A 17,865-nucleotide genomic window follows, 5' to 3' on the forward strand; every position below is an offset into this window, starting at 1 on the left:
TTCATCACTGCAGAACGTCCTATTAGAATGGGATCTACAAACTACGGCCAAATCCGGCTGGCTGCTGGTTTTTGTAATTAAATCTCTGTTGGCACACAGCCATGCCTGTTGGTTCACTTTTTGGCCGGTTTGCCAACTCCTGTCCTAGGACATTTTCTTTTCTTTTCTTTCTTTTTTTTTTTTTTTTTTGAGACAGGGTCTCACTGTGTGTCTCCCAGGCTGGAATGCAGTGGCACGATCTCAGCTCACTGCAACTTCTGCCTCCTGGGCTCAAGCAATCCTCCCACCTCAGCTACTTTTAATATTTTCTGTAGAGACAGGGCCTCATTATGTTGTCCAGGCTGGTTGCAAACTCCTGAGTTCAAGCAATCCTTCCGCCTTGGCCTCCCAAAGTGCTGATGTTACAGGAGTGAGCCACTGCGCCAGTCCTGTAGAATATTCTTTTTTGTTTGTTTTTGTATTGTTGAGATGGAGTCTTGCTCTGTCGCCCAGGCTGGAGTGCAGTGGCACGATCTCGACTCACTGCAACCTCCGCCTCCCGGGTTCAAGCAATTCTCTGCCTCAGCCTCCAGAGTAGCTAGGATTACAGGCGCCCACCACCACCCCCGGCTAATTTTTTGTATTTTTAGTAGAGATGGGGTTTCACCATCTTAGCCAGGCTGGTCTCGAACTCCTGACCTCATGATCCACCGGCCTCGGCCTCCCAAAGTGCTGGGATTACAGGCATAAGCCACTGCTCCAGGCCTGTAGAACATTCTTTACTGTTCTATAGCAGTGTGTCCAAAACTTTTGAAGCATCTGGACAGTCAATCTTGTAATAAAGCAGATTCTGATCCAGTTGGTCCCAGGTTGGGCACCTGAGATTCTGCATTTCTCCAAGTTTCCAAAGGACATTCATGCTACTGATCCGCAAACTACATTGGGGAGTGGGTGTCAGTCTCTAGACTGCCAGAAACTCAGCCTCTGTGCCATTTCTGCTTGTTCTATTGTGCAGTCTTTCAAGCTCCCTTTGCTCTTTTCCAGATTCCCCTGTTTTCCCACATCCCAGTAGACATTTCATCGTTAGCACCCCAAGGAGAGAAACTGGTGGAGCTTAGAGGCTATTATGCATCCCTGTGTTGATGCAAACTTGAAAAATCCTGCCTGGCCAGGCACGGTGGCTCATGTCTGTAATCTCAGCACTTTGAGAGGCCGAGGCAGGTGGATCACATGAGGCCAGTAGTTTGAGACCAGCCTGGCCAACATGGCGAAACCCGTCTCTACTAAAAATACAAAAAGGCTGTAGTCCCAGCTACTCAGGAGGCTGAGGCAGGAGAATCGCTTGAACCTGGAAAGTGGAGGTTGCAGTGAGCCGAGATCATGCCACTGCACTCCAGCCTGGGCAACAGAGTGAGACTCTGTCTCAAAATAAAATAAAATAAAATAATAAAATAAAGTAAAATAAAATAAAATAAAATAAAATCCTGCCTGATGGTTTGCTCCTCATTACTGGAGATAATTGGCGGTAAAGTCTGGAAGGATGGTCTGCAGAATCAGACAGGTGCCAGGGAGTTGCTGGCAAAGGAGAACTTGGGGGCTTCCTGCATGTCTGGGTAATGGGTTTTGACAGGCACAGCTGCAAATTGTTACCTAGAGAAAATACCCACCTCAGAGAAGGCGGGGCAGCAGGAAATCATGGTGAACAAGGTCTCAGGTGATCAGGCTTCCAGACCTGGATCTGAGACCCTGCACACGTCCCTTTTGCCTGCTTGCTCAGATGGGAAATTCCTCCCTCCCAGTCTCCTTGCAGGGCTGATGTGCCTGGAGTGCTCCGTCAAGTTAAACTTAGGGGTTTGGGGTTAATCATGGGCTGCTTTTCCAACAGCAAGGAGATCAAGACCCTGAAGGCAGAGCAGGATGAGATCACCCTACTGTTGAGTCTCATGAAATCCTCGAGGAACATGAATCGGAGTGAGAAGAACTACATGGAGCTGTGTCTCCTGCTGCAAACCAAAGAGGACTACGAGGCCTTGATTAAATCCCTGAAAGTGCTGTTGGCTGAACTGGATGAGAAGGTGTGGTCTTTCTCTTAAAGGGTTAACCAGAACACAGAGCAATGGGGAGGAGGTGGGGTGCATATTCATGATGCCTTAGGCCAGACCTGACACCCCTGTATCACAGTATCTCCTCTGGACAGCCTGCTAAATGTGACTGCTGCTATTGTCTCGCTACCCTTGAGACCTCTGGGCTCCGGTACCCAGGCTCAGCCATACCAATCCATCCCTCTGCCGTGCTCCCCAGCGCCACCCGCTGCACCTTGAATAAACCCCCACAGCTGCACCCTATCAGTTAGGAGAGGCAGGAATAAATGCCACCCCCTCACGCATTCTTAGTGGTTTAAAACTTTAAGGTTTCTTCCTTGTTGATGCTATGTAACTGTTGTGGGTTGGCTAAGAGCCTTTATATCTTCTCACACTGGGACTAGGCTGAAGGAATAGCCACCATCTTGAACATTGCCAGGTATTATGGGAAAGAAAAAGTTCTAGAGGGTTTCATGCTGGCAATTGAATGTTCCAGTCTGGAAGTGAAACATGTCACTTCTTCTTCTTCTTTTTTTTTTTCTGAAACAGAGTCTTGCTCTGTTGCCCAGGCTGGAATGCAGGGGTGCAATTTCGGCTCACTGCAACCTCTGCCTCCTGGGTTCAAGTGATTCTCATGCCTCAGCCACCTGAGTAGCTGGGATTACAGGCGTGCACCACCATGCTGGCTAATTTTTCTGTTTTTAGTAGAGACAGCATTCCACCATGTTGGCCAAGCTGGTCTCAAACTCCTGACGTCAAATGATCTGCCTGCCTCGGCCTCCCAAAGTGCTGAGATTACAGGCGTGAGCCACCACACCTGGCTGAAACACGTCACTTCTGCTCATGACCCAGGGGCTCAAAATAGTTGTGTTTTCCAATTATGGTAACAATAAAATAAAATAAAATAAAATAAAATAAAAAGCAAGAGAAAATAGTCATGTACGTGATCCTACCCATCCACAAAGGGGTCCGGGAAGGGCCACCCTCTCATTATCTGGAAGGCAAAGAGCTGAAAGTATTTGCAGGACAGCATTAATGGTAATGCCCCTTTCCCTGGCTTGAAAGGCCCTGTGTGATCTAGCCCCTGCCTACCCCTTGGCCCACCTCAGGGCCTTTGCTTATGCTCCCCCACTCCCACCCCTTCCCCCACTCCTGCTTGTCCTTCAGGTCTCAACTTTAATGTGACTTTCTCAGGGAGGCCTTTTCTGTGCCCACTCTCCAGTTTATACCTCCCTGTGTCAGTCAGGTTCTGGCTGGAACACAGAGCACTCCCAGCGGGGTACTTTGAGGAGAGTTGAATGCAGGAACCATTTACAAGGGTGTGGGCATGAGTAGGGATGTCGAAACACTAGGGTTCACAACATCGGGGGAGGGGGCAGTGGTCTGGAACTTGGAGAGCCTGGGGCAAGCCAGGGGAAATGGCTCCTCTTTCTTCCAACCCTCTGATCCTCAGTGCAAGGGAGCCCCTCAGGGATGCAGCCAGGTCAGCCTGTTGGGGCACAGAGCAGTGGGTCTGGGGGGCAAGTGGGGGATCCCATGGCTCCCCACAGTACCCCCTTCATAGCTCTTCTCACCATTGTCCTTATGCCTTAATCTGATGTTTAACGGCACCCTAAGCAGCCTGACAGCTTCACAAGGGCGAGGACCACGTCTACTTTGTTCCCTACGGTGCCACCCCTGCCCCCAACCCCATGCCTGTCCCAGTGTCCCGGACACAGTAGATCCTCAGTAAACATTTACTATTTCTATTATAGTATTAATTAATTGCTATAAAGAAATGGCTGAAACAGGTAATTTATTAATTTTTAAATATTTATTTATTTATTTATTTATTTATTTATTTTTGAGACAGAGTTTCACTCCTGTCGCCCAGGCTGGAGTGCAGTAGCACGATCTTGGTTCACGGCAGCCTCTGCCTCCCAGGCTCAAGCAATTCTCCTGCTTCAGTCTCCCGTGTAGCTGAGATTACAGGCATGCACCCCCACGCCCAGCTAATTTTGTAATTTTAGTACAGACGGGGTTTCACCATATTGCCCAGGCTGGTCTTGAACTCCTGACCTCAGGTGATCCACCCACCTGGGCCTCCCAAAGGGCTGGGATTACAGGCGTGAGCAGCCGTATGCGGCCAACACAGGAAATTTATAAAGAAAAGAGGTTAATTGGCTCACAGTTCTGCAGGCTATACAGGAAGCATAGCAGCTTCTGCTTCTGGGGAGGCCTCAGGAAACTTATAAATCATGGTGGAAGGCAAAGGGGGAGCAGGTACGTCACATGGCTGGAGCAGGAGGAAGAGAGAGATGGGGGAGGCGCCACACACTTTTAAACAACCAGATCTCATGAGATTTCACTATCGCCAAGACAATACCAAGGGAGATGTTGCCAAACCATTCACGAAAAACCGCCCCCCACCATCCCATTGTCTCCCCCAGGCCCCTCCTCCAACACTGAGGATTACGATTCAACTTTAGATTAGGGAGGGACACAGAGCCAAACCAAATCACTACGGAATGAATCTGGAAATCTCTTCACATCTTTTGTCTGCTTCAAACCCTTCAGAAAGTTCCTGTTGTTCTTTCCATAAAGGCCCAACTCCCCAGTGGGGCTGCATCAGCTCTGCGTGCCTCTCTCACCTCCTCCCCTACCCCCACCTGCTCTGTGTTCCACCCACTGAGGCGCCCTTTGTGTCCTTTGAGCCCACAGTGCTGTCCCTCACTTCCAGGACTTTGCACGTGCTATTCCCTCTGCCTGGGGTGCCTTTCCCTGTCCTCTTTACTTGGAGACCTCCTATTTATCACTTAGGTCTCAGCTCAAATGCTCTTTTTTTTTTGAAACGGAGTCTCACTCTGTCACCCAGGCTGGAGTGCAGTGGTGTGATCTCGGCTCACTGCAACCTCCACCTCCTGGGTTCAAGCGATTCTCCTGCCTCAGCCTCCAGGGTAGTTGGGACTACAGATGCCTGGCTAATTTTTTTTTTTTTTTTTGTACTTTTAGTAGAGATGGGATTTCACTGTGTTGGCCAGGCTGGTCTCGAGCTCCTGACCTCAAGTGATCTGCCCTCCTCCGCCTCCGAAGTGCTGGGATTACAGGTGTGAGCCACTGTGCCCGGCCTCAAATGCTATTTCTGCTGGGATGTCATCCCTTCATCTTTCCCCACTAGATGCCCCTACTGTGCGTGCCTGAAATACCTTGTGTCTCCCATCCCCTAGGTCTTGACGCCCCCTTCGTGGCTTGTTTCCAGTCCTAGATTGTAAGTTCTCAGAGGGCAGAGACCCTCTGTCTTGATTATTATCATCACCCACCCCTGCTGTCTGGCACCAGAGCAGGTGTTTAATAAACACTGGTGAATGAATAAATGGCTGCAAGATGACAAAGGAGGCAATAAAGGGAATAAAGAGAAAAATTGAAGAAGAGCTGGGGCCATGGGTCTTTAGAAGCATTAGGAAAAGGCAACACAGTGTGGGGTCCTCAAAAGTTTCTGGGGCTCACTGCCCAGTGCAAACCATCTTTGCCCAATTTCATTCCAGGGTGGCAGGCACCAGAATCCCTTCCTCCCATGCCCACCCTTGATGGGCAAAGCCTCGTCCTCACAGGAGGTCACTGGAGGTGGGGACCTCCCCAGGCCCTACCTGGCCTTCCTCGCAAAATAGTTAATAAGCCGATGGGAAGACAGCATCTTGCTTAGGGAATACAATTCTCCACCAGCCGTTGCCTTGGAGAATGTCTCCCATTGGGCAGAGGCTGAATGACTCCCAGCATCACAAAAGCAGCATCTGACAGAAAGACTCCAGAGGAAATCCAACTCTGAATGTACTCATGAGAGTCACCAGGAAATGCTGATGCCACAGCTTCCCTTGACAGGGAGCCGGAGCTGGAGGACTGCAGGCCCAACTCTAGTGGGGGCGGGCCTGCCTTCAGAGCAGGTGATGGCGCAGTCTGGAGATGCCGCCCTTGTGGATATGAAAACAAATTGGTTGTTTTCTTTCTTTTCTTTCTTTCTTTTTCTTTTTTGAGACCATCTTACTCTGTCACCCAGACTGGAGTGTAGTGGTGTGATCTCAGCTCACTGCAACCTCCACCTCTCAGGTTCAAGCAATCCTCCCGCCTCAGCCTCCCTAGTAGCTAAGATTACAGGCACCCGCCACCATGCCTGGTTAATTTTTGTATTTTTAGTAGAGATGGAGTTTCACCATGTTGGCCAGGCTGGTCTCGAACCCCTGACCTCTGGTGATCCACCCGCCTTGGCCTCCCAAAATGTTGGGATTACAGGCATGAGCCACGGCGTCCAGCTCTTTGTTTTATTTCATTGGTGAGTTAGTGAGGGTTTGCACTGAGACCCGGCTGTTTGTTTTATTTCATTGGTGAGTTAGTGAGGGTTTGCACTGGGGGCGCTGCCTGTGTACGGAACAGAAGGGACACCAAAGTAGAGCGGGGGCCTGACTCCACTGTGTGTGTCAGGGCAGGTGAAGCCCTTTAGTCTCGCTTTGAGTGACACACACGCGTGTGTGTGTGTGTGTGTGTGTGTGAGTGTTCCAGCCGAAGTCCCAACCACGGCTAGTATCCATCGTAATAGCATTCATATGCCTCACCAGTTTGTGTGAAACCCAACAGTTCCCTTGACACCTGATCATCCGAGCTGCCACTCGCATGATGTACCAGTGAGGAAAGGTTGGGCTGCAAGTAACAGAATTCTCAAGTGGTATTAATTGAGAGGGTAGAGGTTTGTTGTTATCATGTTGTTATCACATAACAAAATATCTGATTGGAAATAGGCTATCCCAGGGATTTTTTTTTTTTTTTTTTGAGACAGAATTTTGCTCTGTTGCCCAGGCTGGAGTGCAGTGGCACAATCTCGGCCCACTGCAACCTTTGCCTCTCGGGTTCAAGCAGTTCTCCTGCCTCAGCCTCCCTAGTAGTTGGGATTACAGACACGTGCCACCATGCCTGGCTAATTTTTGTATTTTTAGTAGAGATGGGGTTTCACCATGTTAGCCAGGCTAGTATTGAACTCCTGACCTCAAGTGATCTGCCCACCTCAGCCTCTTAAAGTGCAGGGATTGCAGGCGTGAGCCACCATGTCCAGCCTCCAGGGATGGTTTAGCATCTCTGCAATGATGGTTTGTCTTTTTCTCTCTGATCCTCTTTACTGGTCTGCTCCTCATGGTCACAAGGTGACTGCCAAAGCACAGCTGGCATCAGCTTCTGCCATAGCCACATTCATCCTCACAGAACCACATTCAAAGACATGAAGATGAGATGGGAGAGAGTATTTCACAAAATCCCTCTGGCAGATTTCCCCTCATCAGCCATGGCTGGCATATATGCCCATTTCAATGTCAATCACTGACAAAGGGAAGTAGAATTTCCAGAACTGGCTTTGAGTAGACCAGGGGTAGCAAATTACAGGCCAAGGGCCAAATCCAGCCTATCTGTTTATAGTCTTCCAGCAAAGAATGGCTTTGACATTTTAAATGATTGTATGAGTACCTGGTTATAACCTCTTAGTCCGTGGAGCTTAAAATATTTACCATCTGGCCCTTTAAGAAAAGTTTCTGAGTCCTACACAGTCGCCCCTGTGGTCCCAGTTACTGGGGAGGCTGAAGCAGGAAGATCTTTGAGCCCAGGAGTTTGAGACCAGCCTGGGCAACATAGCAAGACCCTGTCTTAAAAAAAAAAAAAAAAAAAAAAGAGACTGGACGCCGTGACTCATGCCTGTAATCCCAGCACTTTGGGAGGCTGAGGTGGAAGGATCACCTGAGGTCAGGAGTTCCGAACAGACCAGCCTGGCCAAAGTGGTAAAAACCCCATCTCTGCATATGGTGGCGCATGCCTGTGATCCCAGCTACTTGGGAGGCTGAGGCAGGAGAATCACTTGAACCTGGGAGGCAGGGGTTGCAGTGAGCCAAGATCACGCCACTGCACTCCAGCCTGGGCAACAGAGTGAGACTTCATCTCAAAAAAAAAAAAGGAAAATAAAATAAAATGTTTTCCACTTGGCTTAGACCAGTGATGCTCTATCCCCTGGAGCTGGGGTGGAGACCACCTTCCCTGATAGATGACTGGTAATAAGGAAATGTTTTGTCTCATATGACAGGAAGTGCAAAGGTAAGGCAAGCTTCAGGGCTGGTTGGTTTAGCAGCTCAATTTTGCTGTCAGCTATGTTGGGTGTTATCCTTTGGCTGGGGCAAGACGGGAGCAGCAATTCCAGGCACCACACCCAGACTGACACTACCTTCAGGAGATGTACCCTGTCCTCCAATAACTCTTTTAGGTATGAGAAGACTTTTTCTAGACGCTTCCTTAGCAGATATCCCTTCCCAATAGAGAGGCCCCAGCTGGTTTAGTCCTGCTCACTCTGGAATCGATACATCACAGGCAGAGGGGGTTTCTCACTGTGGCCTTGGATATGGGAGGAATGGATGTGGGGAGCCACCAGCCACTGTGTCTATCACAGTCCTGGGTGTCACCTCTGCCAGCTGTCTGGCTCTGGGTCACTCTTCTGTCTTCCACTGGGCACTTCTTGCTGCCTAAAATCCATCTTTCATCAGAGCGCTGTGGTTCCATGACTCTAAATGTGGATGTAGACCAAGGATCTGAAACTGGTAGATCTCAGGATGGATTAAGCCTGGTGACATGAAGGCTTTGGCCCATTTATTGTTTAAGATTTCATTAGTTGACAACATGTTAATAATTGATAGATGTTCAGCACATACAAAAAAAAAAAAAAAAGAAAAAAGAAAAAGAAGAGACAAAGAAAAAAGAAAAAAAATTGAGAGATTTCATAAAGAAATAAGAGTTCTGGCTTTAGAAACCGAAAGATCTGGGATATCAGGCCTGAATTTTCATAGAACAACCATTAACTAGTGTTGTGGGTGACACTGACAACTGTTCCCCTATTCTCTACTTTTTCTTCTCTAACAGATTTCTGACTTTGTTCAAGCTGGTCTTGTGCCCAGCTAAAATGCTCCTCCTGTCTTCCCTTGCAGCTAAGGGTGGACAGTGAGTTTTAAGAGGAAGTCTGTTGGGGTTTCTGGGAAAGTCTTGCTTTCCAGATAGATGACCTACGTCTTCAAACGTATTGCATCTTCTACTTTCCTCCCTGGAATAAGACCGTGAAGGTCGGTGCAATGGCAGCCATCTTTTAACGATAAGGGAACAGTCAGGTGAATTACAGAGATCTTGTCCTTACTTCTTTGAGCTATGGAACTTAGCTCAGCAACTTTTTTCTTTCTTGTGTGTGTGAGACAGAGTCTCCCTCTGTCACCCAGGCTGGAGTGCAGTGGCGCATCCTCAGCTTACTGCAACCTCCGCCTCCCAGGTTCAAGCAATTCTCATGTCTCAGCCTGCCAAGTAGCTGGGATTACAGATGTGCACCACTATGCCCAGCTAATTTTTGTATTTTTAGTAGAGATGGGGTTTTACCGTGTTGGCCAGGCTTGTCTTGAACGTCTGACCTCAGGTGATCCACCTGCCTCGGCCTCCCAAAGTGCTGGGATTACAGGCAGCAGCAACTTGTTATGAGAAAAAGATAAACCGTAATTTGCTTAAGCCGCTCTTTAGTTGGGCTTTCTGTAACTTACATTTTTTCTTAACTGATAACAAGCTGGTGCCCCTTAAGATAGGGTGCACACATTCTAGTTTGCTATCGTCTCTGCCATCCTGTCATGTCTATTTGCTGGCCCACTTTACTTTTGTATGCCACCCTCCTGCCACTTTTTGCAGCCCACTAGTGTAGATTTTTCTCTCAGCTTCCCATGAAGATAGCTGAGACTGTGCTGTGTAGACTTTCTGAAGACTTGGGGATAACCAAAGGGAATTAAAACTCAGGGATGCTAACACGGAATCCCAGATGCAACTGCTTGCAGAATTCACCAGCCCGGGCTCTGCACGGGGCCCCTAATTCCCAGCCGGAGGCTGACAAACTTTATATTTCACAAAACTGAGCACTTAAGCCTTCCTCATCTAGAACTTCTCAATTCCAGAACAGGAACTGAGCTTTAGACTATCCTCATCAAGCCACCATCTTGACACAAACAGGAACAAACCAAGTTGCTTTGAATGTCATTGTCCTCTTCATTCCCTGTTGCCTTTACCTACCAGGGTTCCAAAAAGACATCTCAGAGCTTAGTCTCAGCCCAGCCTCTAAGAAGATAATGTGCCTCTGTTGTGCTTAGGATCTGGTATTTACTAGTCTTGAAGGGCACTCTTCTTCAGATACTAGTTCTGAAACTTCTCTAAGGCCTTCCGGGACTTAGCATTAGCTGTCTGCTTCTAGATGGGGTTAAATATTGAGGTGGGGTTAAATATCTGAAACTTCTCTAAGGCCTTCTGGGACTTAGCATTAGCCGTCTGCTTCTAGATGGGGTTAAATATTGAGGTGGGGTTAAATATCTGAAACTTCTCTAAGGCCTTCTGGGACTTAGCATTAGCCGTCTGCTTCTAGATGGGTTTAAATATTGATAATGAAGATATTTGGGTGTGGGCTAAGGCTGCATCGTGGGCTGGTTATGCACACTGCTAGCAGTGTGTTGGAATGCCTCATATGAGAAATTATGGAGTGAAGTTTCCCGGACACTGGCTGGGGAGTGTTTGGGTCTGGAGAACTGAGCTGGCATTACGAGGGTATAGAGAGACACTAACATTTTTTCCTGCCAGCCATGGCAGGGTAGATTTCACTTATTTGAAGTCAGAGTCAATTATCCTAATGAGTAAAGTGGATGGTGTTTCAGGAATGCTTTTGGCTGCAAGTAACATAATACCCAACCAAGAGAGGCTTTGACCAAAAGGACATTTATTTATCAATTATTTTTAATAAGCTTTTTATTTTGGCATACTTTAAAATTTACAGAATGGTTACAAAGATAATATAGTTCCCACATATCCTTCACCCGGCTCCCCCTAATGTAAACATTGTACATTACCATGGGACATTTGTCAAAACTAAGCGATGAATGTTGATATGTTACTATTAACTGAACTCCAGTTTTTATTGGAGTTTCTTTTTTTGAGATGCAGTTTTGCTTTTGTCGCCCAGGCTGGAGTGTAATGGCATGATCTCGGCTCACTGCAACCTCCACCTCCCAGGATCAAGCAATTCTCTTTCCTCAACCTCCCAAGTAGCTGGAATTACAGGCGCCCACCACCATGCCTGGCTAATTTTTGTATTTCTAGTAGAGACGGGGTTTCACCATGTTGGCCAGGCTGGTCTCAAACTCCTGACCTCTGGTGATCCACCCGCCTGGGCCTCCCAATGTGTTGGGATTACAGGCATGAGGCACAGCACCCAGTCCTTTATTAGGATTTCACTAGTGTTTTCCATTCATGTCCTTTTACTGTCCCAGGATCTAACCCAGGGCACCACTTTGCATTTAGGTTATTTATGTTTCACTTAGCAAAAAGTCCTCTGAACATAGGTGGCCTCAGTGTTGTTTCATCTGCTTTAAAAGACTGTGGCAGCCATGCCTTTCCCTGCACCCCAAGAGGATGCATCCCTCCATCCTCTGCTCCATCTGCATTGCCTCAGAGGGAGAGGTGTCCCATTGCCCTTCTACGAGGCCAGACCCCATCCTGTGTTAGCCTCCTTCAGTCACATCCCCCATTATTAGAGAAAGACCTCTCTCCATCAATGACTGCCCTGGTTGCTCTCATCTTCACCTTCTGTTTTGTCAAGGTATCCCTCCCTTGCCTCTTTTATTTCAAAATAACCTAAAAACTGAGCACAAACGAAACTCAAAACACAACCCACCTGCAATCCCAAATTACTGCCAGCTTCCCCCTTTCTAGAAGTTTCTAGAAGGACTTGCCTACATTCCCTGCTTCCCTTTCTTGGGCAGATGTTATTTCCACCTCCGTCCCTGGTGAGGGGAAGAAGTCACCTCCACTGAAACTGCTTTCTCTGGGGTCACCAAGGACCTCGACCTCTCTAAGCCCAGTGGCTTTGCCTCAGTTTCCATCCAGAGACTTTGAATCTGTGAATACCAAACTTCCAAGCAGGAAAGGACCTCCTAAATACACAGCCCATTTGTGGATCCCTTTAGGACAGTGGTTCTTTTTTTTTTTTTGAGACAGAGTCTTGCTCTGTTGCCCAGGCTGGAGTGCAATGGTGTAATCTTGGCTCACGGCAAGCTCCACCTCCCAGGTTCACGCCATTCTCCTGCCTCAGCCTCCTGAGTAGCTGGGACTGCTGGTGCCCGCCACCACGCCTGGCTAATTTTTTGTATTTTTAGTAGAGACAGGGTTTCACTGTGTTAGCCAGGATGGTCTTGATCTCCTGACCTCAAGATCCACCCGCCTCAGACTCCCAAAGTGCTAGGATTACAGGCGTGAGCCACTGCGCCCAGCCAGGACAGTGGTTCTTAAACTTATCACTCCCAAAAACCATAACACTCCTTCCTTCCTTCTTCCCTTCCTTCCTTCCTTTCTTTCTTTCCTTCTCTTTCTCTCTCTTTCCTTCCTGCCTTCCTTCCTCCCTCCCTCCCTTCCTTCCTTCCGTTTTTTTTTTTTTTTTGAGACAGAGTCTTGCTCTGTCACCAGGGCAAGACTGGAGTGCAGTGGTGCAATCTCCTTCCACTGAGTTGTTAATTACACATGATGAGGTGCACATGTCTTAAGGATACAGCTCAATGAACTGATACTTAGGTATATACTCATGTAATCATCACCAAGATCAAGAGGTAGATTATTGCAGTGTCCGGAAGGCTTCCTTGGTCTCTTTCCACAAACCACCCCCAAGGAACCTCATCCTGATCTCCAGCATCATAACTTTGTTTTGTCTGCATATAGAATTGCATCTAAATCACCTCTTCCAGGATATGCACTTTATAACTGGCTTTTTTCATTCAACATTATGTCTGCCAACACCCTTTTTCAACAGCAAATAATTATCCCTTTACAATCCTGAAATGAAATCCATAAATGATAGAATATTTTCCCTTTACTTATGCTTTAAAATCAATATGATGCCTTAATTATAATATAAGGAAGAAATAAAAGTTATTTGTACTAAAATGATATTTATTTTGATACGTGAATGTCCTCATCTGACTTGCCTAGAACAGGGCCAGCAAACTGTTTCTGCAGGGAGCCAGATAGTGAATATTTTGGCCTTGTGGACCACGTGGTCTCTGTTGCAAGTCCTTAGCTCTGCCTTTGTAGCTTGAGGGCAGCCATAGACAATACATAAATGAATGGGCATGGCTGGATTTCAATAAAACTTTATTGACAAAAACAGGTAGTGGGCCAGATTTGGCCAAGGGCTGGAGTTTGCAGACCCCTGGCCTAAAAACTGCAGTGAGAGGCCTGTATTGATAGGCAGAACTGCCAAGCATTACACATACTGCAGACAGATGCAGGCCGACTGTATCCACAACTCGAAGAACATGATTCAGGCTGTGCTGGTGACGTGATTTTCAGAATGGTGACCAACTCTTAAGTAAAGTTCCAAACAAATCGAAGAATAATCTTCTCTTGATTGATACAGTGACTACAGTCCCGGATAATTCAGTGTCTATTAGAATTGAATGGAAAATTCTGTGTGTGTACATAGAAAAGATAGTTGTGTTTTTTTTTTTTTGTTTGTTTGTTTAAGATAGGGTCTTGCTCTGTTCAGGCTGGAGTGCAGTGATGCAATCATGGCTCACTGCAGCTTCGACCTCCCAGGCTCAAGTGATCCTCCTGCCTCAGCCTCTCAAGTAGCTGAAACTATAGGTGCATGCCACCAACCCTGACTATTTTTAGATTTTTCTGTAGAGATAGGGGTCTCACTTTGTTGTCCAGGCTGGTCTCAAATTCCTGGTCTCAAATGATACTCCCATCTTGGCCTCCCAAAATGCTGGCCAAATTTTCTGTACCTAGAATCAAACTATCTTTTTTGATCAGATGTGGAAAAGGAGCTGGGCACGGTGGCTCATGCCTGTAATTCCAGCACTTTGAGATGCTGAGGCGGGTGGATCACTTGAGGCCAGGAGTTTGAAACCAGGCTGGCCAACAAGGCGAAACCCCATCTGTACTAAAAATACAAAAAAATTAGACAGGCATGGCGGTGCATGCCTTTAGTCCCAGTTACTCGAGACGCTGAGGTAGGAGAATTGCTTGAACCTGGAAGGTGGAGGTTGTGCTGAGCCAAGATCACGCCACAGCACTCTAGCCTGGGTGACAGAGTGAGACCCTGTCTCAAAAAACGAAAAGAAAGTTTCAAAAGAAAATAAAAGTATAAAGAGGACTCTCATCTACGTAACGTCCAGAGGGCCACTGGGAGGTCATAAGGATGGAGGATAAGTCTTGGATGCCTGGTGCTATCTCACATGTTGCAGGGTATGTGACCTCTCGTGACCCATCCATTACATGCCACTAGTGCCTTCATCATTGCAAGAGCCAAAAAATCACTTCTCCAAGTTTACAGAAGGCCCCTGGGAGGACGATGTCATTTCTGCTGGAAACCATGGCTTTGGGTAGGCAGAATGCATGTCACTGTATATAAATGTCACAGGTGAGTGACATTTACATGCACAGGTGACAGAAAATCTCCAGATTGCTTTATTGTACCCCAAACTGGCTAAGATTAAGTCTAATTGAGGAGGCATCCAAGAGATAAGTTAAAATTCCATTTATAGGAAAAGGAAGAACATTGCAGTTTTTGTCTGAGCACACTTCAGTTAGTGAACTGTAGAGCTGGTACCCATACAGATGCTATCTGAGCACACTTCAGTTAGTGAACTGTAGAACGGGTACCCATACAGATGCTAACACAGCTGGAATTTCTCTCTCTCTCTCTCTTTTTCAGATTCTTCAGATGGAAAAAAAAGTCGCAAACCAAAAACAGATTTTCGCAAAAATGCAGGAGGCCAATAACCCCCGGAAACTGCAGAAACAGATTAACATTTTGGAAACCCGTCTGAATCTCGTATGTAAGGTGTTCTCTGCAGCTCTGCAAACAGCTCTGCCCACGTTTGCTCAGAGCAAAGAATGATGTCTGCCCAGCCATTAGCAGAACATTCCCATTTTCCTGGTTGACTCAGGAGAGTGAACTAATGGCCACACAGGCCAGAAAGCCTTTAGGATTTACCCTCCACCTTAGCAAATGCGGTTATCCCCTCAAACCCTTACCCGAATCCCCCAACCTATCTGGGATGCCTACTCTTAGTTCTCTGCCTCCAAACTTCCTGTTGGTTTTCAAGAAGCAGCTCAAGCATTACCCATTACCAAAGCAGCATTAGTTAGACCTTCCTCCTCTGTAACAAGCTGCTCATGCCTCTATCATAGCCAGTGCCTTTTTGTTGTTGGTGTTGTCTCTGAGAATGAGTAGGCATAGATATGCATAACTTGATAATGGGAAAGGTGACACTGATCATCCTCAATCTACAGGTGACTTTTGCATTAAGCCGGGTTCCCTAAATTGCAATCTGGCTTAAGAAAAAAGGGGAATGTGTTTGTCATAGAATTGAAAGATCCAGAGGAGGAAGTGGGGCCTTCAGGCATAGCTGGATCCAGGTGCTCCATACATGTCTTTAGGACATATTCTCTGTCCATCTCTCCTCTGAGTGGATTTCATTTTTGGGTAGCCCCCAGTGTGAACAAATGCTAGTAGAAATGAAACATCTTTTTCCTAAGAGTTTAATCACATATTCTGGGGAGAGTTCCCACCGGGCCAGCTTGGGTCATGTGCCCATTTCTGAACCAATCAGGATGGTCAGAAGAATGAAATACATGGGCCTGAGTCACATGGCTACCCTGGGGCCCCTCTCCCCCAAACCCACCCACTGCTACCCCAACTCAGGGAAGGGCAGCCCTATTCAAAATATGTGGATTAGAGAAGAGGTGGTTCCCCTGGAAAAGCAAAGAGTGGAGAAGGAATGATGGACAGGGACAAACCACACATTCCAGTCTGGTTTGTGAAACTGTAGCTCCCACATGAGCTACTAGAGAGAGAAAGTGAATGGATTTGGAAGAAAGCCTGTCATTCCCTCACTAAACAAAGCTCTTAGCTTCCCCCAGACTTTGACCACCAGGCTTTGACCAGGCATGGTGGGAGCTAATTGGATCTGATCTCTGTCTGCCTCCCCAAGTTGCTGCTGAAGGACTGGGCAGTGTCTTTTTAATATCCATGCCCAGTGATTTGCAGCTGTGCCTCAGAATTCCCAGGATATGGGTTAAAAATACAGGATTTTTGGATTTCCTCCAGATTCACCAAATCAGAACCTCCAGGGCTTAGGTTCGGGCATCTTCACCGTTATTAGCAAACCCAGAGAGACTGAAGGTCCCGTTGGTTAAGAATCATAGATTTAATGCCTGGCATGGGGTTTAATGCCTCAGCAAATGTCTGTCGATTGAATGAGTTACTAAATGCATGCATGATTTAATGATGACTTGTCTATAGGTATAATTTTTTTTTTTTTTTTTTTTTTTTTTTGAGACGGAGTCTCACTCTGTCACCTAGGCTGGAGTGCAGTGGCACGATCATGGCTCACTGCAGCCTCAGAGGTCTGCTTTTTTGTTCTAAGTCTATTCAGATGTTCTATTCTTCTCGAGTCAATTTCAGTAGTTTATGTCTGTCTAGGAATTTGTCTATGTCATCTAAATTATGCTAATCTGTTGGTATATAGTTGGTCCTAGTATATCCCTTATACTTTTTCCATAAGATCTGTAGTAATGCTCCTTTTTATATTTCTGAGAGGTCTGTTTTTTGTATCTCAAACTGGTCCCCTCTTCCCTTCATCCCTAACGAGATGTGATTGTGCCTTTTAATAGGTTAGGCAGCTGGCCTGGCGCGGTGGCTCACGCCTGTAATCTCAGCACTTTGGGAGGCCAGGGTGTGTGGATCACTTGAGGTCAGGAGTTCGAGATCAGCCTGGCCACCATGGTGAAACCCTGCCTCTACTAAAAATACAAAAAATAAAAAATAAAAATTAGCCAGGCACGGTGATGCATGCCTGTAATCCCAGCTATTTCAGAGGCTGAGGCAGGAGAATTGCTTGAATCTAGGAGGCGGAGTTTGCAGTGAGCCAAGATTGTGCCACTGTACTCCCGTCTGGATGACAGAGTGAGAACCTGTCTCAAAAAAAAAAAAAAAAAAAGGTTAGGCAGCCATCTCTAAAGGCGATTTTGGGGTCTCAGAGTACCCCATGGTCCTAAATATCCTCCATCTACTCAGTGGGGCCTGAGAGTCCTCCCCATAGGTCAGGTCTTTCCCCCCCACAATCAGAGGATAGATAGTATGCCTACGGTCCTGGAGCAAAATTCACAGTAAGGAGCAAATGACTGGTAACTGATAACTTCCCAAGAGGAAGTGGAGGATGCAAAGATAGAATAAGAATACTCTGCTCCCAGGGACTCCCCTACCTTGTATGGTGGCTATGGAGACACTCAGGAACACCCAGAGCTCAGACTAGCAGAAGCAAGCAAAAAGCCCAGGATGCAACATTTTAGGAGGCTCTCCCACTCAGGCTTGTGGAAACACAGGACTGGCACCTGAGAGTGAGTGCCTCCTTAAATTTCATGCCCTGGTTGCCTCACTTGCTTTACCCCAGTGTTGGCCCTGCAGAAATCGAATGTTTCTTAGAACATACTTTGAAAACCTCCAATGAAATTAAATCCCCTTGCTGTTAGGAATTTTTTTTGTAGTTGTCTCTTTTCAGTGCTTATGGGGGCACTTCACGTGGTCTTTTAAAAAAACTTAAAAAATAATTTTATTGAAAAAAATAGACCAGATGTGGTGGCCCACATCTATAATCCAAGCACTTTGGGAGGCTGAGGTGGGAGGATCATTTGAGCCCAGGAGTTTGACACCAGCATAGGCAACATGGTGAAACTC

The 17,865-nt window shown here is 46.9% G+C and overlaps 1 protein-coding gene across 8 annotated transcripts in view; it reads left to right on the forward strand.

The window, feature by feature from the left end:
• CCDC63 (coiled-coil domain containing 63) overlaps window positions 1–17,865 on the forward strand; it is a 63,274-nt gene that overhangs the window by 12,196 nt on the left and 33,213 nt on the right. For all 8 annotated transcript variants that reach the window (XM_054528237.1, XM_054528239.1, XM_054528240.2 and 5 more), the window contains 2 exons: window positions 1,865–2,054; window positions 14,839–14,958. In XM_054528237.1, the coding sequence (XP_054384212.1) occupies window positions 1,865–2,054; window positions 14,839–14,958 (310 nt within the window). The remainder of the gene's footprint in view (window positions 1–1,864; window positions 2,055–14,838; window positions 14,959–17,865) is intronic.

The sequence above is a fragment of the Pongo abelii genome, chromosome 10 (genome assembly GCF_028885655.2).
Source record: "Pongo abelii isolate AG06213 chromosome 10, NHGRI_mPonAbe1-v2.0_pri, whole genome shotgun sequence".
NCBI classification, from domain to species: domain Eukaryota; kingdom Metazoa; phylum Chordata; class Mammalia; order Primates; family Hominidae; genus Pongo; species Pongo abelii.